This window comes from Bos indicus, chromosome 26, assembly GCF_029378745.1.
Source record: "Bos indicus isolate NIAB-ARS_2022 breed Sahiwal x Tharparkar chromosome 26, NIAB-ARS_B.indTharparkar_mat_pri_1.0, whole genome shotgun sequence".
Lineage (NCBI taxonomy): Eukaryota > Metazoa > Chordata > Mammalia > Artiodactyla > Bovidae > Bos > Bos indicus.
In genome coordinates, this window is record NC_091785.1 from 30534813 (window position 1) to 30558972 (window position 24160).

At 48.1% G+C, this 24160-nt stretch overlaps 1 protein-coding gene across 1 annotated transcript; it reads left to right on the plus strand.

The window, feature by feature from the left end:
- The first annotated feature begins 1825 nt into the window (after positions 1–1825).
- On the plus strand, positions 1826–18064 carry DUSP5 (dual specificity phosphatase 5). Its single transcript, XM_019953175.2, has 4 exons — positions 1826–2415; positions 7018–7166; positions 10179–10398; positions 13157–18064. The coding sequence occupies exons 1-4, from the start codon at positions 2037–2039 to the stop codon at positions 13561–13563; spliced, it is 1155 nt and encodes a 384-aa protein (XP_019808734.2). The 5' UTR covers positions 1826–2036; the 3' UTR covers positions 13564–18064.
- The last annotated feature ends 6096 nt before the right edge of the window (positions 18065–24160 follow it).

Sequence of the window (24160 nt, forward strand, 5' to 3'; positions counted from 1 at the left end):
AGGTGGCCTTCTCCAGAGCTCCAGCCTACCCCACCTCATACACACGGATGAGGTGTCTGTCACACTGACTATAGGTCTGTGGCCGGGCCGAGCCTCTTTGAGCTGGGGGCAGTTGGAGCAGTCCAGATCACATTAGTGTCCAGCGACCAGTACATAGCCTGGCCATGTGGGTGCTCCATACATGTGTGGTCATAGGTTGAAATGTTTAGAGGTAGGAGGTTTGGTGACACTAGAGGAGGAGCAGATTGTAGGGAAGGCTGGTACAGATAACCGCAAAGAGAAAGAAAACCTTCCTTCCACGCCTTCATTAAGGCTCCTATGGTAAGGCGAGGACAGTCCCTCTGACTGAAGGCAGCTGAGACCCAGAGGCAATGGCCAGCTAGCTGGTGTCTGGTGTGATTGCATTTGATTTCAGAATTCAATTTCTGTTTCCTTCTAAAAACGTCATTCCCCTTTGTAGCAAACAAGCCCCTCCCTAGTGGAAGCAGCCTATTTTCCATCAGGCATTCCCCTTTCCTCTCAGGCTCACAATAAAATGGTTAGTCCTGAGATTGAGGGGAGAAGCCTGTTTCCCTAAGAGTGTCTCTGCAGCTAGCGGGGCATAGAGCTGCTCCTCAATAAATACTTGCTGAATGGGTGAGTGTGTCCAGTTCCCCAAGACTGGGGATGGGAAGCCTAAAGCTGCTGGGGACTGGTGGGGGCAGACAGCCTGGGATTATACTTTATCCACAGATAATCCCCTAAATCCCAGAAGCCACCTGGACAGTTGGCTGGGCTGAGCTCCATCAACAGTGCATGCTGACGCTGCAGCTGAGTTCACCACAGATATTTTCCGGGTGACAGAAAATGCTTCCTCAAAAAACAACCATTCTAATTTTTTTTTTCAGTGAAATTTTAGCTTTATTATTTTTTTTATGGGGGGGGGGGAGTAGAGCCGATTAACAATGTTGTGGTAGTTTCAGGTGAACAGCAAAGGAACTCAGCCATGCATATACATGTATCCATTCTTCCCCAAACACCCCCATCCCATCCAGGCTGTCACAAAGCATTAAGTAGAGTTTCAAGTGCTGTGCAATAGGTCATTACAACCATTCTAATTTTTATCTGGGAGTGTGACAAAGAAAAGGACCATCAATCCTTTGAGGGCAGAATCCATTTGGGGAGATTAACTGCTGGCTCTTCTCTTCTTATTTTTACTTTCGGGTACTTTTACGGTGGAAAATTTCAAAATATAAAGAAAAGTAGAGAAAACAGTATAATGAACACCCAGGTACCAATCTCCAGTGATTACCAATACAAGCCCAAACTTGAGTCATCAATAACTCAGACTTCGAAGCAAATTCCAGCTATCATCTCATTTCCCGCGTAAAGACTTCCGTAACGCCTGAAATCTGCTTCTGATTCATCTGGGGGCACGACCGAGGGCGCCCCTAGCTCTGCCTACCGCACTGTCAGGCACGGCCCCCAGAAGGTCCAGAACCTACGTCTATGAAACTCAAAGCCTATGGTGCGACGCTAGCTCTGCCTCCTCCGCTTCCTCCTCTTCCCGCACAGCGTGGGTCACCTCGGCCTCCTAGCATTCCTGACAACCCACCGGCAGTCCCCGGTGATGCGCCAGTGAGTGTCTGCGCGCAGCGCCGCAGAGAACACAGCGAGGCGCCTTCCACTTCCTCTTTCTCGGGCTGACTAACGCTGGGCGCCCGCCCCGCGCGTCCCGCCCCCTGGGGGCGTGGCCGCAGCCCGAAGGGGCGGGGAAATACCCATATTCCGCCTTATATGGGCAGCCACGTCACAGGCTGCACACCCATTCACATAAAATGCTGCGCTGCCGGCGGAATCCCCGGCTTCTGCGGCAGAGAGTGGCCCGGCCGGGCGCCGAGCGTGCGGGGCGGGAAAGAAGAGTTGAGCGTCCGCTCCGGCGCCGGGCTCGGTCGGCCGGCCGCAGCCCCGTGGGGTCGTCCTCCTGGGCCTCGCCGGCGGGAACCCTGGCTGTGGGCACCTGCGGCGCGCACGGCGCGGGGCCGCTGGGCGGCGGCATGAAGGTCACGTCGCTCGACGGGCGCCAGCTGCGCAAGATGCTTCGCAAGGAGGCGGCGGCGCGCTGTGTGGTGCTCGACTGCCGGCCCTACCTGGCCTTCGCCGCCTCGAGCGTGCGCGGCTCGCTGAACGTCAACCTCAACTCGGTGGTGTTGCGGCGGGCCCGCGGCGGCGCGGTGTCGGCGCGCTACGTGCTGCCCGACGAGGCGGCGCGCGCGCGGCTGCTGCAGGAGGGCGGCGGCGGCGTGGCGGCCGTGGTCGTGCTGGACCAGGGCAGCCGGCACTGGCAGAAGCTGCGCGAAGAGAGCGCCGCCCGCGTCGTGCTCACCTCGCTGCTCGCCTGCCTGCCCGCCGGCCCGCGGGTCTACTTCCTTAAAGGTGAGCTGCGTCGGAGCCGCGGATCCTTGGTCACCCCACCGCGACAGGACGGCCCCGGGCTCTGGGGTCCCCTGCTGGCGCCGGCGCCTTCCTCGATCCTGGCGCCGGGCAAGTTCTGCACCCTGGGGCTTGACGTGCGCCGGGAAGGCCACGGCCGGTGTCAGCGCTCGCAGCTTCTCCGTCCCCACCTGTGTTCCTCGAAAGCGTTTAACGGCCTGGGTGCCCGGGGGGGTGGGGTTGCTGCACGCTGCTGGGGGCGCTGCTTCTTAGCAGTTAGGGAGCGCCCAGCACGAGCCGGGTTTCCCGGCGTCGGCTTCATGTCTTTCGCTGGGGCCGGCGCTCTGGAGCCTTCCTGATGGACAGATCTGAAGGGATCCGCGGGTCGCCACCACCCCCCCCCACCCCCGCCAGGAGCGTGGCGCCGCGGTGTCCCCTTTCCTCCCGCCTGGACAATTAACGTATGTTAGGCTGTGTCTTCATCGACCCTCTTGCCTTTTTGACCCTGGCGAGTCCCTCCCCTCTCTTCCTTTTCATTTCATTTTATTGCTTTTTATTGTTTCTCGGCTTCCCTTTCTCCCCTCCCAGGCCTTTCTAGCTCCATTTGGAGCTGACAGTCTTTAGTCTTCTCACTCTTTTTCACCTCTCTCCCGCGCCGGGATCATCCCCTGGACTGGTCGTGGGCCAGAGCTGGGGCACCTAACACGGTCTCCCGGGGGCGGGCGGCAGGTTGGCCGGCGAGCCAGGACCTAGGAGAGGGGCCACAGGGTGCTTGTGAAGGGGACTGCGGTGCATTTGGTTTGAGACCCTCCAGTAGCTGCTTTACCAGTCTGCACGTTACACCTGCTGGGGGAGATGACTTTGCTAGTGGGTGGGTGATTTACTGTCAAATTACAGAGTATTGATTTCTGTATCACTTCCTGTGATTGCTGCCGCCTTTTATTTGAGTCTGTTTTAACCTCAAGTGTATGGAAGGCTTATCCTGTAGGGAAGAGACGACGAGGACTCAGCCCAGCCAGCTCTGGGAGGTCGCCTTGAGATATAACATAGCTGGCATTCAGAACTCAGGTGCGGTGAGCTGAGAGCGTGAGGGCGCTGTTTTAGAACCGTGCAACGTGTGGAGTTTTACATCTTCCAGATCGGGAGATTCCAGAGATTCAGGGGCAGCTCCCACCTCGATTAGCACCTCTTGCAGGCTGTCTGTCCCCAGTTGATTCCTGTTAGGGAGACACCAGAGGCAGAAGATCTTTCTCTTGCACCCAGCCTCAGCCCCCAGGAGATGGAGAGTGCCCTCTAAACTCTGCAGAGCTTTCACACAGAGCCCCTGATTTATTTGTCTTCCTGATACCCTTTTTGGTCTCTTCTTAGCTGTGAGTACAGGGAAAGCTTCTGCCTCTCCAGCAGCATGAAAGATATCTTCCAGGAAACCCCTTCTGGTCCTACCTCTGGTCTTCAGCCCTCTCCAAGGGGCCGTGCAAGCCATTTGAAAGTTATTGCCACAGGAAGTAGGCAGCTCTGTAGACTCACATCTCAAGTAAAAATGATTTTTTTTTAATTTTTAATGAAAGTAACATGCTGTACAATGAAAAGTGGATCTTCTGCACACCCTAGAACCCAGTTCCACTCCCCAGAGGCAACAGTCAACTATTTCTTGTTCATCTTTAGATAAATTAATTTTCCATGAGTATCTTTTAAAAATAGAATTATTTTGTGTATTTCCTGTTCCTGCCTCTTTCACCTAACTAGATTTTGAGAGACTTGTCCATATCAGAGCATACATGTCCTATTCACTTTTTAAACTCATCCCCTGATGATAGCCAGTAAGTAGATTGCTTCATGCCTTAGAATTTGAAGCAGTGTGGGAGAGTATGGCATCACTGACTCGATGGACGTGAGTCTGGGTGAACTCTGGGAGTTGGTGATGGACAGGGAGGCCTGGCATGCTTCATGGGGTCGCAAAGAGTCGGACACAACGGAGTGACTGAACTGGGAGAGTATATCTCTGTCCAAATGCTTTTGTGTGTGCACTATCTTCTGGTAAAATTATGAGAATCGCCAGGTCACAGTTTATGTCTGTTTTAAATTTCAGTAGAAATTGTTTGATACTTAGCCTTACAACAATGCTGAACTTTTAAGTTGTTGCCAAAGAAAATAATTTCTTCACCTAACTCATGTCCAGGTAGGAGCTCAGGTTTTTGATCTAGTGGCATCTCAGATCGTGAGGGCAATGCCTTGTACATTTCTGTCAATGCCTTCTGCACACACACACACACACACACACACACACCCCCCACTAAAATGAATTGACCAAATGACATTGTCAATGTGTATTTTATAGATAGTGTCCGTCCTCTTTCTCTGCTCAACTCCCCTGGTATTGCAGTGGTGATCAATGAGTGAGTGTCTTCAGAACCACTCTGAAGACAACTGAAGCAGCCAAGAGTTGCTACAGCTCTTGCATCTCAAGTGAGGCACCAGAGAGGAATGCTCCATCTCTTCACCCTTCTGATGGGAGTGGGTGAAAGACAGAGACCATCTAATCTGGAAGACTCCTGACCCCAACTTGAAGAGGCAGGACCCTGTTTATCTGTCTCGTCACACTGAGACTCTTTGTCTGCCTGCCATATTTTGTCAACAGGCAAGCAGGACCCAGCCCACACCCGCACCTCCTGTCTGTCCTCCTAACAGCCAGCTCTTATAAGTGCTCTATTTAAAGCCAAGAGATGGGGTGACCTGAAGGCTTTTCTTTCCCAAGCTTCATGCTGGAGTTTGAGAGGGCCTGGGCCGCTTTACTTCAGAATCCTGTCCCCTATCGCTCATCGTGTCTCCTAGAAACGAAAATGTTGAGGCACAAGAAGTGCTTTGCTTACTAGGGACACCTCTTCGGAGGAAGCTGAGGGTCCGTGCAGGGGGTGGAGGCAGTGGTGGTGAAGGAGGGGAAACTAAGCCACAGATAACTCCAAACTTTCCACCTCTGCCGCCCTCCGGCATGACCTGTCAGCATGACCGGGAAATTGGTCATTGTGGAGGTCCGGAAGCTCATCTGGGGAGGCCCGGGTGGCTATTTGTTGAAGTGACCACACGGGAGATTTGGGTGTGCTTGGTGGGGGCGGGGGCAGTTCCAGCACGCTGAGAGGAAGCAGTAATGGCGAGATGATTCATTCTAGGAATTGGCTGCAGCTTCTGAAAGAGAACTGGAGACTGCCGAGTAATCCATTAACCATTTGCCTATGGCAGGGGTTTAAAAAAGCCACCATGTGCTCCACTGTGGGGCTATCACAGCACCAAAAGACAAAAGGAAAAAAAGGGGGCCATTGGGAAAAAAAATATATGGTCTCAGAATGCTTCTTTAAGTGATGGTTGAAGGAATTCCTTGGCAGTCTAATGGTTAGGACTGGGCACTTTCACTGCCAGGGCCCAGGTTCAATCCCTGGTCCAGGAACTAAAGATCCTGCAAGTCACAGAGTGTGGCCAAAAAAAAGTGATGTTTTGACCCCAATTCTCTGGAAAAAGAAGCAGGTTTTCTGGAGGCTCTAGGAAATGGCTTAGGTCCCTTTGGAGTGGAAGCAGGGGGTTTCCCCACATGAGGCTGGCCTAGTCACCCAGCAGCACTTGGCATTCTCAGGCTTCAGGGCCAGTTTTTTTGTTTGGTTCTCCCCACTTCCTGTATGGGCCCAAGAATTTACATCCTCAAGTTTCTCTGATTTGGTCAGAGTAGTTCTAACCTTAAGTGATCCAATTGCAGAAGTTTAAATGTAGTTAGGATTTTTATAGAATCATACCTGTGGGTAGTTGACTTATCAGTTTGAGGGTGTGTATGCACACACAAGGGCGTGTGTAGCTGGGGAGAAAGTTCAGGAGGGGAGGGTAATAATAAAGGGGAGAGTAGGTGGCCATCAAGGGGAAAGCAGCGGGGGTTGGGAGTGGAGATAAGAATTAAGTTCAGAAGGCCTCATTCCTCTAGCTTGGTTTAGAAGGTAATTAACTAGATTGATTACACTGGACCTGTGGAGAGGACTGTCAGCAGTGTTCTTAGCACCTTGGGAAGGAGAAAGGGCAGGGCTATTTTATGGCCCTGAGGTTAAAACCTCATGTAAGACCCCATTCCCTTATAGAGGGGGTTTCATCTATAATCCTGTTTAGAGCTGATTGGCTATGGATGAAACAGACCAATTTAGGAGCTTCTTTCAAGAATTAATGAAATTCTGCATAATCACACCTGAATTTTAGATAAATATGAGAAAATGGCTTTTGTTGTCTGGAGGGGTTTGGTTAATATTTGCCAGATGTCAGATATATTTCCTTTCACAGCTTAAGCTTCTTCTGATAGACATTAAAAGTTAATCATTGCCTTTGAACTATAGCTTTTTAGGAGAGAAAGAGAGAGTGAGTATGTGTTTGTCTGTGGAGCCCATTTCTATTCTAAAACTATTACTTGTTTTGGCTCAGTTTTTTTTATAAGACCAGAATGTATAGTGACTTAATACCTTTTTTTAATATTCCACTCTCAGGGTATTGATCAATTCTAGGCATTTTCTCACAGACTGAAAAAAAAAAAAAAGTCAGTACTTATATCTCTCTTGCTTTTTTATTTTTGTCTTTTAGGGGGATATGAGACTTTCTACTCAGAATATCCTGAGTGTTGTGTGGATGTAAAACCCATTTCACAAGAGAAGGTTGAAACTGAGAGAGCCCTCATCAGTCAGTGTGGGAAATCAGTGCTCAACATCAGCTACAGGCCGGCCTATGACCAGGTACGTAGTGTGGAAGTGCCATCCAGGCCCCTGGCTCTGTTCCTTGCACAGCACCCTGGCTCTCCCTCTCCCTGATCACTAACGTAGGTTGGTTCTTTTGCGGATCAGGGAGCTGGCAGAGGCCTCTAGCTTTGGAGAACCTCTGTTGCTTGCCAACTTGAGTTTCCATCCAAGAGTACATGGGCTTCCTTCCAGCAAATAAGCTGTCAAGAGCAAACACGCTTCAGGATGCTTGGTGGCTTCTGGGGAAAAGGGGAAGTGAAAGATATATTATTGTTAGCTGGCCTGGGAGGTGCAGAGAAGCATCGAAATAGCAGTTTAGGTTTCCCTGAAGACGTTTTCAGAGATGACATTCAGGCTTCCTGTGTTGGTCTTCTGTGTAATTGTTCACACTCTGCAGTTTCTGCAAACCAACCCGGTACCTGTAAAGGCGTGTCTTGGCATTTTTAACTGAAGGAAGAAGATTGGGGGAGGGTTGTAGAGAAACTACTGTTTGGAAGGCTATGCAGCTTCCTTTAGGGGTTTCTGATGCTTATAATTCCATAAATTCTGAAACCAGAGATCAAGAGACACTAGAGGATTTCATGTGTCTACAAACACGTGGGTTTTTTCCCTTCCTAGAGTTGTACTTTCTGGCAACCCACTAAAGGCAAAAAAAGTGGACAGCTCAGCTAGGGGGTTACCTATGATGCAGGAGGAATGGGGGGAGGGGGAGGGAAGCAAGCAAGGACCCAGATGTGCAGAAACCAGAGGTCAAAACCTACTTTCCCATTTTATAGAGGGAAAAACTGTCACAGCTCGTGGGTGATTGGTTTTTGCTGCTCGGTTCATGGCAGCACTAAGCTCAGAACTCCCTTCTTTTCATCCCTTGCTCTGGTCCTTTTTAGGACCCTGTTCTGTTTGCCACTTGCCTTCTTTTGGAAGAAGGTCATTCCATTAGGTACCTGACTTGGTAGGAGGAACTTTTTAGGTTCTTCACACAAAATAAGAACATACCCAAATCATAAGAAGGAAGACTTCTAGATGCTACTACCTAAGATGCCAGCTGCCTGCCATGAACAGAGCTCTGCCCCCTGGGGATAGACTTCCAAGTTCAGCCAGGTGGCTTTTCCTTGAATGGAATCTTTGGTCAGGAAACCTATTCGCTTGGCGAGGTGCCAAGGTTATTATTTTGTTTGTTTTCCTTTGTTAAAATTACAGAGTATTATGAACCCTGGGCTTTCAAGCCGTGGGCATCCGGCTTAGCTGGATTTCCATTTGCGTTTGTTTGTTTGGGTGGTGTTTTCCCCCCTCCCTTTCTCAGAAAGTGAAAGAGAAATGAGAATTTGCAGGATGTTGTGAAAGCGCAGCAGCTCTTTGGCCAAGCAAGAACCGGGGGAGGCCCTGAAGTGTCTCCAAGACTCATCTGGGGAAGCCCCTAGTGTTACTTCTTAGAAGTGCTTCTGCCTTGAGAAAAGCTGGGGGAGGTCGTTTTAACCTTTGAGGTTTCTGAAGCCCTTTGGTTTCTTCCTCTTGAGTCTAAGAAGAAGATTCAAAAAAGGAAAGAAATATGGTTTCAGGGGTGTTGGTTGGGCTAAGCTCCAGGAGAAACTGAGTAGGATCCCAGGTCTGGTGTGGCAGCATTTTCCAATCTCTAAAGAGAGGGAGACGTCTATGTAGTTACATCTTAAATGTTAAGCCCAGGGGCCAGCTAGCAAAAGTACTGGTTGTTACTATTACTACATTTTGTAAAATCACTTTAAGTTTCTTTCAAGTGGTCAAACTGGCCTTTGCCTTAAACACCCGACATCTCCGGAAAGGAAAAGCCGGCACCCATGCGGAGTATTCTGAGAACTGCCTTCTTCTGCCGGCCCTCATCCCATTGCCCCTTTCCCTACCATGGGGCTGGCAAAGAGTTTCCATTCCACTTTTATTCCAGGACAGGAAATGGAAACACAGGAAACGGATGGATGATACGAGAAAGGCAGCCAAAGACACAGCCACCGTCACCCCAGCTCAGTGTTTTTCTCTGTAGATCCCGGGCTCCCATTGTTCCCGCTGTGGAACGATAGCTTTTCTGGCCACCCTGGAAATGCTGAGACTGCCAGAGTCTGATTAGCCAGCAGTTCTTTTTAGCTTTGCCTCAGGGTAGATGGTCTCTGGTTCTTTGGATCCTTCGTAACTAGAAACCTCAGGTATAGGTTGTCTCCCAAAAGGGTAAGGATGTAAGCATCTCTCAGCAAAACTCAGCTCTACTAAAGATCAGGCCTGGGACTTCCCTGATGGTCCACTGGTTAAGACTCAGTGCCTCCACTGCAGGGGACGTGGGTTTGATCCCTGGTCAGGGAACTAAGATCCTGCATCCCACATGCTGAGCAGCATAGCTAAGAAAAAAACAACAAAAAAAGACCAAGCCTCTGATCATGGCCTAACAGCTTTTCCTTATCTGAGGATTTCGGATAGATAGTGGTTATTTTCACTTCTGAGACGTATACTTTTGGGGATAGTGGGAGGCACGTTTTGGTGTTAGATCCAAATGCCTTTTAGGATCAACAGTGTCCTAGGTTTGATGAAACACATTACATCCACGGTCAAGACTGTAAAGGATGGGGCTCTAGAAGGAAATCGAGGTTGCCCCCAAGGTTCAGGCCTTGGCCTGGCACTCATGGGGCAGCTAGAACTTCAACATGGTCTTCTCAAGTCTTCCACCACCCCACCCTGCTTCTCATCCTTGTCAATCTAGAAGGGCTGCCAACATTTCCCTCCACCTCGATATATGTAAGGAAATGAAAATCTCAGCTGTGTGGGATTTACTGTCCCTGAGTCCCAAGGCAGTGGCATAGGGTAGAGAGTTTACCAGGATGGAGGCTCTACCCAAACTCTTGGTTAAACTGCCCTGCTCTCAACTCTCTACCTGGGAACCAGAGAGGGAACCTCCGAATTGAAAACAAATAGGTCAGGATTGTTTTCTTTCTTCTCCCCAAAGAGCAAGCTGATCAATATTTCCTGGTTGTCCTTTGCCCCTGCTTCCAGGGTGGCCCAGTTGAAATCCTTCCTTTCCTTTACCTTGGAAGTGCCTACCACGCATCCAAGTGCGAGTTCCTTGCCAACCTGCACATCACAGCCCTGCTCAATGTCTCCCGGCGGACCTCCGAGGCCTGCACGATGCACCTACACTACAAATGGATCCCCGTGGAAGACAGCAATGCAGCTGACATCAGCTCCCACTTTCAAGAAGCAATAGACTTCATCGGTACGTGCCACCGTCCTCAGTTATTTGGGGGGGGGCTGTTCTTGGATTTTGATGTACTGATGGAGGTCACCCCATCGCTGAGAAGAAAAGCATCTTGTTTGCGCAACCACCACAAGTGGGAGCCAAGAAGAGATTCACCTCAGAACGACAGAGGGGAGGATTTGAGCTGCTGTTTAATAGGAGCTTTAATTTGCAGGATAAATGTATTAGTTAATATCATCTTAAGGCAGTACTCACTACCGCTCTGTTAGTGTTTCTGGATGGATGGGAAGCAGAGTGCGTGCATGAGTGATGCTGCATGCCAGGGACGCAGAGGAGGGAAAGAACCACGCAGACTGTGCTTCTACGTAGATTGGGATATTTTTAAAAGCAAACAGAAGGATCGAGAGAGCATTACTTACGCACTGAACCCCCGGGGCCCCAGCAGCTTTCCACGGTTTTTGGCAAACTGCTTTGGGGGCAATTTGTTTTGCATTTTCAGCTCATTTTGGATTAACAGTAACACTCGACTCAAGCTCCGTGCTTTATGCACAGAGAAGTTGGCATCTTTTTGCATCCTTTGTATGTTCCGTAAGGTAGTTATCACTTACTGCATTGTGTAGGCCTGGGAACTTCTGGTCCCTCTGCCTAGAAAGGGCTTTTGGGCCTTGGGATTTCAACTCCTCAGGGCAGACTGGACTGTTCTTTCATTTGACATCTTTTTCTCCCATCCATCTCCCTTGGGGACTAGGCTGGGCACCGCTCCCCACTCTTGTGGACTTGCTTCCCTTTCCAGAGTCCTCTTTCCCCTTTAACGTTGCACAGCTGTTGAAGCTGAGCAGCGGTCTTCCTGCTTCTGGCTGTGAGGGATGTTGGAGGGGAAAGGCTGGTATTGAGTGTAGCAGTGATATCTTAGTGCAGGGAGCCATTAAAGGGCTCCCCTCTTCTGCCACGTGGTGGGCCCTCTGCTCATCACACACAATTTCTACTCCATGGAAACCCACCGAGAAACTCACTGCAAGCAAAAGGCTGAGCCTGCCCTCCCTGGCCCTGAGCCTCTGGGCTGAGACGGTTCCTCTGGAGCCTCCGAGGGGCAGCTGAAATGATGGGCTCAGGGTGGGAAATCCTTGACTTGTTCTCCCTGTCCCTGGGAATGCCTTGCCCTTCAGCCTGTTATTTAATTACCTAGATAGCTTCTCAGTGAGGTCATGAAACAGCCCCCATCACTTCTCAGATGCCTCCCTCCCCATCTGGTGTGTGTATTGTGTCTGTTGTGTACACAAGCACACAAACCCACAGCATTCTGAAGGCACACGAGCTACTTTTCCCCAGACCCCTCCCCCTGCTGAAGGAGGGAGGGACTGAGGCCAAACCATGCTCGCACTGACCCTTTCCAAGGGCCACATGGAAGGCAAGCCCCGAGGGGTGGAATGGAATCCAGAAGCAATGTTCTGTAGGCTCTTTGGTTTCTGGGATTTGGCTCTGGGCCAACTAAAAGCTGGATGACAAGGAGGCCAGTGGAGGAGCAGAAGAAAATTGTGGAGTCATGACCCTGTAATCCTAGGAACTTGGAGTCCCCTTTGAACTAATTTACAATTTTTTTTTTCCTTTTGAATCAGAGACTATATTGGGGGCACCTCTAAGGAACTATCATGGGGCATCCTTTGAGATTTTCATTCTGGAAACTCAAGGGATCCTTCCTGACTGCTCAGAAACATGATCTTTTAGATCTTAGAGATGCAGCTGCAAACCTTTTTTAAACATGAGGAAGGAGGTGGGTAAGGGGGCTGACTTTTATTGGCCTTTCAAAATCTTAAATGCTTTTGCGTTTGGTGGCCTGACATAGTGCCAGGTATGTCTAACTTCCTGTGATGTAATTGTTTCCTCACTAGCAAAAGAGGGAATTGGAAAGACTCTTTTTTGTGGTTTTAATTTGATGTGTATATATGCTTAACCTTTTACCCCTGCCCATTTTTAACAGTTAGAGCTCTTTTTGGGGTAGGAGTAGAACAGAAAAGGAGGGCACCCCGCCCCCGCCCCCCACCTTTGTGAAACTGAGCTAAACCATGCTAACTGACGGTGGTAGCTTTATAGCAGCAACTCCCGTTGTTGTGCAAGATGGAGTTTGCCAAAGCCATTTATATCCTCCGTCTCGTAAGCGTCACTTAGCCAAGGCTATAATTAGCGGCTGCACACTATTTATTGTATGTTTCATTGGTGGGAACCCTGGGGGCTGAGCCAAGCATCGCGCCCTGGCATAGCCAAACAAGGTGCCCGGGGAGGCTGGAAGGCCTCTCCCAGGATGGGGACTAGGTTATCACCATTAGAATCAGACCCTGAGAGACAGGAATTGCTTTTCCAAGTCAGTCTTTGAGCCTCTCAGAAAAATGTGAATGTGCAATAAAAACTTGCATGCAGTTTGAAAGATATTCCCAAAGCCTTCTTGAAACCCATTTGTGAAACCCAAGTTAAGATGGCATCCCCAGGAAGGGGTTACTCCAGGTCTAGAGCCTCTCTAGTGGCAGAACCTGTGCAAGTACCCTGACAAACTAAGGTTTGTGTAGGTCCTACAGAGGGATGGACGTCAGTGGGACTCCGAGGTCTCTCCTCGCCAGTGAGGATTAAAGACTGGCAGAAGCCTACTGTGGGACCACTGCTGTTGAGCAGACATGATGAGACTTGATAACTAGGTCACTTTTTTTTAAAGTCACTTTTTTTAAACCCAATTGCCTTTGAGTCCCCATCCCAACTCAGTCCCACTGTCTCTTCTTTCTTCCAGACTGTGTCAGGGAAAAGGGAGGCAAGGTCCTGGTTCACTGTGAGGCTGGGATCTCCCGCTCGCCCACCATCTGCATGGCTTACCTCATGAAGACCAAGCAGTTCCACCTGAAGGAAGCCTTTGATTACATCAAGCAGAGGAGGAGTGTGGTCTCGCCCAACTTTGGCTTCATGGGCCAGCTCCTACAGTATGAGTCTGAGATCCTGCCTTCTGCGCCCGCCCCTCAGGCTCCCTCCTGCCAAGGAGAGGCAGCCGGCCCTTCATTCCTCGCCCACTTGCAGACACTGAGCCCTGATGTGCAGGCTTCATACTGCACATTCCCTACCTCGGTGCTGGCCCCGGTGCCCACCCACTCGACAGCCTCAGAGCTCAGCCGGAGCCCCCTGGCCACAGCCACATCCTGCTAAACCCGAGCTGGGGGAGCCAGCCCAGCCCCAAGAACAACTGTGATTTTGTATTTTGACTCGTGGACATTTCACACCTGTGCAATACTGAAGACCTCACCCTGTCCTGCTGTCCTGGTAGGACAGCGAAGGGGTCACTAGGTTTGCAGACAAACTTGAGACTGACCTCGGGACTGAAGGAAGGCCAAGCCATTATGAGAGCACAGTCCGTGCTGACTACTGTACTTCCAGACCCCCGCCCTCAGGACTGCCCAGTCTTTGCACCTCAAAATTCGCCTTTTCATTTCAAGCATAAGGCAATAAATAACCTGCAGCAACATGGGAGAAAGCTGTTGCTAGACCAGGAGAAAAGGCAGTCATGAAGCCAATTCATTTTGAAGGAAGCACAATTTCCACCTTTTTTTTTTTTTTTAATTTTGGCAGTCTCTATATCTGTCTCTGTTGCTTCAGGGCATAAGCTGATCACCACCTAGTCAGGAAAGTAACCCTGCAGGGTTTTAGGGACATGAAGTATATGCCGATTTGAACCCTCGGATGCTTTTGAGACTCTGTCTTGGATCAGGTGGAGTCAGCTGGGTGAAGTAGCGAGACGGGAACACTTCCGGTTTCCTTCTCACTGTGGGTTCTTCCCTGACTTTGGACTTGGGCATGATTCTTATTCATACTTGAACCTTTCTCGTTGCACCTCTCCTCAAAGCAACTCTTGTGTCATTTGAAAAGAGTTTTAGACCATAGACCAAAAATCACCCATTTGAGGTGGTGGCAGTGGGTGCCACGAGAGAGAAAGGGTACCCACTTCCTGGGTCAGTGGCATTGCAACGGTCGTCAGCCCAGCTTGCTGTCTTTATATGTGCTTGTCTCGTCTCTGATGACACTTGTGTTCTTCCCTGCCCCTGGGGGTTGTCTTCAAGCTGTTGACTTCTGGGATTTGCAGATTTCTCAATGTGGTACTACTTTTTTTTTTGTCTATAGGTTATTTCTCCAGGGGAAAAGGCAATAATTTCCTAAAATCCATATGAATGTGAAGAAAAGCAGTATGTTACTGGTTGTCGTTTTTTTTTTTATAGTACAAAATAAAAATAGTAAAAAGAACGAAAGTGCTTCTTCACGTTAATGAGTTCAGGCAGGGGTACATTGAGGTGGGGACCCAGCCTACTTTTCTGGGCTCTATCCAAATGAACTCTTAAGGTGATGGTGGTGAGTGTGCAGGCATGAGGCTGTTTGTCTACTCAATGCTTTCCAGTTGGGAGGCTTTCCTAAGTTCGCTTGCAAGAGAATTCTTAGATCCAGGCCACATGGGGAGGTGGTCAGAGCATCTATCCACCCTGAGCTCTTCACTCCCTTAAGCCCCAGGTAGAGTTCAACTTGAACCTCAGCTTTTTCATCCATGAAATGAGTGAACTAAGCTAGATGGTCCCAAAAGTTCCTCAGAACCTGAGACCCTTGATGGCAGCAAACCTGAGTGGCAAGCTTGTGGTCAGCCTTCTCCCCGGTACCTGCGTATGGCAGACTCTCAGAAAAGTATGGAAAAATGACCGAGGGACAAATAAGCGAATGAAGTGAAGGTTTGCTTTAAATGCTTGTTCTTTTTTACCCTTGGGATTAATTCTTACAGATAATTCCCTGAGGAGTTCCTAGGTAAATCCTTCCATGAGTGGGTTTAAATCCAAGGCTGAATCAGCTTGCCTTCTGAGTAATGTCCTCTGTGTGGTGGAGGAGGGAAGGGGCAGTGTTTGCTTATCCCCATGGCTTATGCCTCTGCTCCAACCTACTCTTGGGGACTGTTTCCTAATCATGAGGAACAGGAAACTGACTGGGATTGACATCACACATTCCCGACACGGATTCGAATCCATACTCCTTGACTATGGGGTGTCCAAAGCCTCCAGCTCCCCCGGCAGGTGCCATGTCCGCAAATAGCAAGCTGGCATCCAAGCCAATAGCACTTCCTAAATGTCTCACCTCAAAAGCTTTGCTTGAGGCCTTGCTCCCCACAGAACTTTCCTTCCCCACAGATTCCTTGGAAAGACCTCAGGTAAGAATGTCACCCCTACTGGGGAAGCTGCTTTACCTTCAGCATTTACATAATCCAACCAGGGCTTTCAGAGGAAGCAACGGAGGAAAGAGCACTGGACAGGAAGGGAAATCCTGGCTTCCAACCCTCACCCTGCCCCAAGTCTAGTGCTTTAGAGCTAATCTATAATCTTGCTGGACTAGACGTTAGGGCTTGGTCCACCTGAGGTCTCTCCCTGCTTTTGTATCTCTGAGCCTCTGTTCAGCCCTGGAATGTGTCCCATTGTGTGAGTCTGTCCAGGTGCTGAGTGGCTGGAGGGGCCTCAGGCAGGGAGAGGCAGGGAGGGGGAAGCTGGGTGCAGGCTGGGGTGATACGCTAAGCCGCGTCCCACTTGCTGACATTTGCTTTATTGCATTAAGGTCTTTCTCTGAAGGGTGAGTAAGTCCTCTAAATCAGGCATATGAGGATTGCTCATAAGCCCGTGAGTCACTGGCGGGTAAGCCAAGTGAAGCCCCACAGCTGGGGATGGTTCTGTAACTCTCACTCCCTTACCAGTCTCCTTATTAATTACCCTTCCATTTTTGCCAAAGCCAACTTTACACGGGCTTCCGGTGCCAGATGCGGAATTAAAGCTGGTGTGGTCCAGTTCCTTCATCCCCAGGTTTTGAAGCAACACCTCTGTTGGTCTGCCGCAGTGCTCCAGGAGGAGATGTGTCTGGGAGAATAGAAATGTTCATTCTCTAAGCTGTTTGCCAGCTGATTCTGAGGGTGAGCCCCTCAGGTCTACCCTGGCTCCTGAGCCCGACCTGACCTAGGGGCAGGAAGTGTAAGAGCAGCTCACACCAGTGTGCTCACCGGAGCCCCGTGTACCCATTGCGCTCCTTCGTGTGAGGACCCAGGGAAAAAGCACGCCAGGTCTCAGCACCCTGGAAGGCCGCATGAGTTGGTGGTGGTTTATCTTCCCAACCCCATAGCTGGTGACTGCCCCTGTTTCCCTCCTTGCTCAGGCCACCAGCCTGTTCAGACCCAAATGTTTAGCCTACCTCTGGCAATTTTATAGGACTTCATGGCATATGTTTTGGGTATTGACTCCACCTGGTTTCCATTAAAATTTTCCAACTGTATTTTTCTTTGCTTCCATTGCCCCAGTGACTTTAAAAAAAGAATAACCCTTGAGTAATGAATATTAAACATACCACAATTCATTTATGGGATGAGGTGATATATAAATACACATGGAGAGAAGGCCATACATCCTCCAGTGTTGCTACTCTCCATCTCTCTCTGAAGGATTTATCCATGGGACTGGATAAATCTTTGCCTTCTCAGTAAGTCTGGCCAAGTTCTGTATTTTTGGAATAAATCTTGTCCAGAACCCAAACCCCACGACGAGGGCCTGGCTCCAGGTCTTGTCTTAGAATCTCAGGCACTGTCCCTTACTTTCAACACTGAATGCTGATGCTGGTGACCTTCTATGGGGTCAGGGGGAGCCCTGGCCCTGTGGTTGCTCAAAGCCACAGTGCAGATGCTTCTGACCCCCACACACTGCCCGTGATGGATGTGACTCTGTGTCTAGATAACTATCATCCCTGCGTCCATTTCACACTGAGCACCTGCTAGAACCTGGGATTCAGTGGGGAATGAGGGAATGAGGGCTTCGTAAGTACTGATGACTGTTCACTGGGCTTCCTGTCCCAGAGTGGAGCTGGCCTCTCAAGGTGTGCTCATGTCCCCAGCCCCACACAGCCCCCCTCCCAGCTCCCCTCATCTTGGCTCCACCTCCATCCTCTCCCCTCTATCCCCAGCATGCAGAGCTCCTGGATATGCCAGCCTATGGACACATGGCTGTGTTTACCTGTTCTTACCATCTGACCCCTGCCTTGGCTCATCCCTTAGGTTCTCTTGCATCATTTACTACCTTGTTCTGAACACTGTATTAATCTTGCTCCCACCTCCACCCCCACCATAGTCCAGAAAAGTAGCGAGTTCTTATTGAGCCCTGGTCCTTTCTCAGTCATTTGGCTAATATCAAAAGTGTGTATTAAGCACTATCAACTATATGCCACAGTCTATAAAGAATCCACCTGCAATGCAGGAGACCATCTGCAATTCAGGGAATGCAAGTTAGATCCCTGGGTTGGGAAGATCCCCTAGAGAAGGGAAAGGCTACCTACTCTAGTATTTTGGCCTGGAAAATGCCATGGGTTCTATAGTCCCTGAGGTCACAAAGAGTTGGACACAACTGAGCAACTTTCAGTATTCTTGCCTGGGAAATCCCATGGACAGGGGAGCCTGGTGGCCTACAGTCCATGGACTTGCAAGAGTTGGACATGACTTAGCGACTAAATCACCATCATATGCCACAAGTCAAGTTAGGCATGAATATAGATCTTGTCTCTTTAATGCTCATCAAAACTCTGTACAATTGCTTTAAAAAAAAAAAAGATTATTTTCACATGGACCATTTTTAAAGTCTTTATTGAATTTGTTTCAGTATTGCTTCTGTTTTATGTTTTGGTTTTTTGGCTATGGAGTCATGTGGGATCTTAGTTCTCTGACCAGGGATCAAACCCGCAGCCCCTGCATTGGAAGGTGAAGTCTTAACCACTGGTCCACCAGGGAATTCCCTGTACAAATGCTTTTATTGTCTCTATTTTCAGATGCATAAACTGATCCTCAGAGATACTAGGTAACCTGCCCTAGGTCCCATAGCTAGTAAATGGCAGAGCCCAGGATGAAGCTATTTTATTGATCTCGCACCCCTCTCAGCACCTGGGATATACAGCAAGTGCTTTTGCCATTGAACTTTTGTGTCCAAGGAAGACAGTCTCCTCAGGCCACATTAAAAAAAAAAAAAAGACATTTTGTGTATAGATACAAATGGCATTTAATGTCCAGCTGCACTCTACTCCAACCACAGTGGTTTTATGACAGTCCTTTCAATAAGTCATGCTCCCTCCTGCCTCTTTTGTTCACACTGGCTCTTCTGCCTGGAACACATTTCTCCCCTAAATTCACCCTTCAATTAAATAACTCCTACTTGTCCTTCACGTTTCAGCTCAAATGTCACCTCTCCCAGCAAGACTTCTCAGACTTCCAAACTAGGTCAGACATTCCCATTCAGTCTCTCATAGCTTCCTACCTATAGCTTTTCTTCACATTTTATCGAAGCCTAAGAAATATTCATTTATCTGTAATTATATTTTATTAATGTTTGTCTTCAGATAAGAAGCACCAGGAGAACAAAGATTATATTGAATTTCAAGAGGGATCTAGTGCAGGGCCTGATTTATAGTAGGTGTTCAATAAGTATTGGTTGAATGAAGGAGTGAATGAATGACAAGCTGGGAAATAAATGCTGTCAGAACCAGAAGTTGCTCTTTCCATCTCTCTCAAAGCCCAAGCTATCCTCTGCACATAAGCTCATAAGCATGTTAACCCCAGGTGCCACTTTTGAATCCCTTACCACTCCTGAAGGAAACACGGTTCCTAGATTTAATTACTGCTATCCTATTGGTCAGAGTCCATGTCACCACATCACCTCATTGGTCACTTGTCAGTCTATGGGTGGGCTGCCCTTGGGTCAGGTGTCCACCCTGGCACCAGTCAGTTTCCTCTTAAGTTCAGAGACCTGCCTACCTCAGACTCCCTGAGCAGGGTTTGTAGACAGAGCAGTTTCAGTTAGAAAGGATGGATATCCTGCCACACACTTGCCTAGCTTGCCACTAAAGAATTTAATTAATGCCCAAAGACTGAGTGTTGGATGAGGCGGCCTTGGAGATGACCAGATAGCCTGGGCACAGTAAAACTCAACCCTACCCCTTTTGTCCTACCTCTAGTAAATGACCTCATATTATCCATCAGGGTATCTAAATTTAAACTCTTGGTAGTATTCATTTATAGTGGTAGGTCTGATCCCTTCCTGCCCACATATCCACCCCCATTTGCTTATAAAGTTTATAGAAACCTGGAAGTTACTAGGTGGGAGTTTAAAATAGAACCTTGAAGCATCCCTATGCTTACATTCTGGGCTTCCCCAGCAACCAGGAATGAAAGTGCTGCTTGAGAGAAATAAACCTCCCAGAGTGAAGCCTCAGATATATCTCTAGGGTAGGAAGGTGAAAATAGTTTATCTCCAGCCCAGGAGGAAAAGAACAGTAGACTTAAAATCAGGAAGCGTAGCTGCCAGACCCTAGGGAATCTAACAGCTTAGGACCTTTAAAAAAGCACTTACTATTGGCAGGCTGTATGTTGATCATTTTGCATATGTTCTCTCGTTTAAGAGCCACAGAAATCTTGCAAGAATAATACTGTTAGCCCTCTTTTACAGATAAGCAAACTGAGAGGTTATAAACTTAGTCCAAGGGGTACATAGCTAAAGCCTGTGAATGTCAAAGCCAGGATACCCAACTTGCATTGGACTCCCAAGGGCATACTCTCTCCCTACATAACACTACTTTCCAGAAAAGAAAATTCAAAAGATTCTCAGTTATCTGTCTCCATGTCTATATCCCTTAAATAAGGCTATGAAATCTATTTGTTCTTCAGAACAGGGTTTCAAGTGATCTCATTGTAATAATTCCTTAACTTTACAAAGCCTTCTCTTCCAACATTATTTAGATTTGGGAGCTGAATTTTCAGGTGGGACATGGACAAACTAGCATGTTTACAGATGAGGGGCAATGAAGGGGTTGGAGACTATGATATATGAGGCGAGTTTGGAAAGGTGGTAGAGTTTGGTCTGGGGAGGCTGCTGCTGCTGCTAAGTCGCTTCAGTCGTGTCCGACTCTGTGCAACCCCACAGACGGCAGCCCACCAGGCTCCCCCGTCCCTGGGTGTCTGGAGAGGAGAACCAATCAATTGTCTAACTGAAGTTAAGCAGAGAAGTTTCTTGAAACTCAAGGGCTGGAATTTAAAAAACTTGAGTTTGAATTCCGGCTCTGCCACTTGCTAGCTATGTGAATGGGAACAAATTACTCCATCTCCTTAAGCCTCAAAGTTCTTATCCATAAAAAGAGTACTAATTGGATCTACCTTGTGGGTACAATTTTGAAGAGTAAATCTGATGAGGAGTAATTGCCTTGTATAAGGTCAAAGACATAGTAAGTCCTCAATGAATAGTGGTCATGATGATTAATTACAATAATTACAATGGTGACCTACCCACTGGTGTGAGGGTTGGGCAAGCAGAAGTGGATTTTCTATTGGAAAGTCTGCTGTGGGAAGGATTTAGGTCCCAGGGCCTTTGCACACCTGCCTCCCTCTGCTTCATCCCTTTCCTTCTTCACCTGGTCATTTATGGGCCTCCTTATGCCTCATTCGTGACTTCACTTGCTCAGGGAAACCTTCTCAGATTTCAGGATTCCTTATTAAATGCCCTTCTACATATATTAAATGCCTATACCTACATATAGGTATGTACCTATACCTTCCCTTCAGAGCACTATCACATGGAAATTAAATAACAATGCTCATAATTTTTAAAAATCAATTTTGTAGAGGTATAACTTACATAGTACAAAATTCACCCATAGTATAAAATTCACCCATTTGGGTTTTGACAAATGTGTGTGTACAGTCACGTAACACTTCCATAATCAAGATATGGGACTATTTTACTCACTGCCCTAATTTCCTTGTGTTCCTTTGTGTTTACTCCTCCTTCCCTGTCCCAGACTTTGGTAATCACTCATCTGTTTTCTTTCATTTTAATTGTGCCTTTTCTAGAATTTCATTTAAATGGGAACATAGAGTATGTAGGTTTTTGAGTCTGGATTATTTTACTAAGTATAATGCATTTAAGATTCATCCATGTGGCATCAGATCAGATCAGTCGCTCAGTCGTGTCCGACTCTATGCGACCCCACGAATCTCAGCATGCCAGGCCTCCCTGTCCATCACCAACTCCCGGAGTTCACTCAGACTCACGTCCATCGAGTCAGTGATGCCATCCAGCCATCTCATCCACTGTCCTCCCCTTCTCCTCCTGCCCCCAATCCCTCCCAGCATCAGAGTCTTCTCCAACGAGTCAACTCTTCGCATGAGGTGGCCAAAGTACTGGAGTTTCAGCTTTAGCATCATTCCTTCCAAAGAAATCCCAGGGCTGATCTCCTTCAGAATGGACTGGTTGGATCTCCTTGCAGTCCAAGGGACTCTCAAGAGTCTTCTCCAACATCACAGTTCAAAAGCATCAATTCTTTGGCGCTCAGCCTTCTTCACAGTCCAACTCTCACATCCATACATGACCACAGGAAAAACCATAGCCTTGACTAGACGAACCTTTGTTGGCAAAGTAATGTCTCTGCTTTTGAATATGCTATCTAGGTTGGTCATAACTTTCCTTCCAAGGAGTAAGCGTCTTTTAATTTCATGGCTGCAGTCACCATCTGCAGTGATTTTGGAGCCCAGAAAAATAAAGTCTGACACTGTTTCCACTGTTTCCCCATCTATTTCCCATGAAGTGGTGGGACCGGATGCCATGATCTTCGTTTTCTGAATGTTGAGCTTTAAGCCAACTTTTTCACTCTCCACTTTCACTTTCATCAAGAGGCTTTTGAGTTCCTCTTCACTTTCTGCCATAAGGGTGGTGTCATCTGCATACCTGAGGTTATTGATATTTCTCCCGGCAATCTTGATTCCAGCTTGTGTTTCTTCCAGTCCAGCGTCTCTCATGATGTTCTCTGCATAAAAGTTAAATAAACAGGGTGACAATATACAGCCTTGACGAACTCCTTTTCCTATTTGGAACCAGTCTGTTGTTCCATGTCCAGTTCTAATTGTTGCTTCCTGACCTGCATACAAATTTCTCAAGAGGCAGATCAGGTGGTCTGGTATTCCCATCTCTTTCAGAATTTTCCACAGTTTATTGTGATCCACACAGTCAAAGGCTTTGGCATAGTCAATAAAGCAGAAATAGATGTTTTTCTGGAACTCTCTTCCTTTTTCTGTGATCCATGACTACTAATAATTCATCCCTTTTTATTGCTGTAATCACTACTGTATCGTAGTGATATGCCGACCTTCGTTTATCAATTCACCCATTGATGGACATTTGGGTTGCTTCCAGCTTTTGGCTATTATGGATAAAGCTGCTATAAACATTCACAGACAGCCTTGCAGTCAAATGGTATGTTTCTAAGTTTATAAGAAACTGCCAACTATTTTTCAAATTGGTTATACCATTTTGCATTTCAAGCACTACCGAATGAGAGTTCTGGTTCCTCTATATCCTAGCTCACACTGGTTTTGTCAGTTTTTTTTAAGGTTAGCCATTCTAGTGCATGAAGAGGTACCTCACTGGATTTTTTTTCCCCCCATAGGAAGGAAACTCAAGCTTTAATGACAAAGGCACAGCATGCATGCATTATATTATTCTTCTATCAGAACATTAAGACCTATAGAATCTGAATTCTTTGTATACCTCCAAAAAGACCCAGAAAAAGAAACACAGGGAATGGCAGCAGCGATGCTGCTGCCGGGGACCATCCCCAGAGTATGTTGCGGAGGGACAGTGTGCCACCGACTGGTGGGCTGGCCTGTCTCAGGCCCCAGACTAGGCTTCTCAGTGGGCACTAGAAGGTCATTTTCGTCTTTCAGGTCTCTGCCTCCCACTGCATCCTTGTCCTCCTCTTCTTCCTCCTCTTGTAAAAAAAATAGAGATACCCAGATTGCAGAAATGTTTCACTCTTAGGACCCGTGGAAACAAGTCCCAGAAGAATCTGAGGTCTACTTGCCACTTCTAGGGCCTGTAAAGGATGGAGAGAAGCAAACCACTCAGCCCTGGACATGTGCTTCATCCAGAATAAGAATCAGCCCGTGAGCTCTCCAGCAGGTTAACTACCTTGCCGTTAGGGGAGGTATATGGGGTTAATTACTAATGAGGCATGGGCTGGTGGCTGCACACAATATCCTTACTCTGACACTAAACTCTCTGGGTCTTTAAAACATATCAGACTGAGTATCTCCAGGAAGACAACAACCAAGGTAGAAGGAGCAAAGTCACTATCCAGAACTAAGAAACGCCAAACGTCTGCTGTGTGAGGAAGAACACTCTGCTTGACTTGACCTGTTTGAATGGCTGCTCTCTGGGTCTTTATCCAATGAGAAGGTCCTCATTCATGCCACCTGAAGCACGTGCCCCCCAGGGTCATGGAGCCCTTCTTCTGCTTTGCACATGGCTCAGATGGAGTGGTCAGCAGTTCTCTCTTCTCCCAGGGTGTTTATGGACCTTCTCCTTCTGCAAGTTTAGCTAGAACTTGCCAACAAGAACTTGCCCTCAAGCCAGCAAAGGCCTTTTCCAAAATCCTTGGCCAAGTCCTTTCGTTTCGCCTTTATAGTTTACTGGTTTGGTAAAGGGCACAACACTTAGAGGAAATGCACAATCTTACTTCTGAGGAAACTCTCCTAGTGATGAGCTCACAGGAAGTACATTTACGCTGTTAGTCTATAGAATATTTACTGGGACCATCTCTTGACCCATAAACACACAAGCTCTGGGAATCTGTCACATCCCCCTCTCTGCTGAGGCAGCCTCCCATGCCCCCTTCAGGAGTTGACAAACCCCCTGGACATCTGCCTGCCACATCC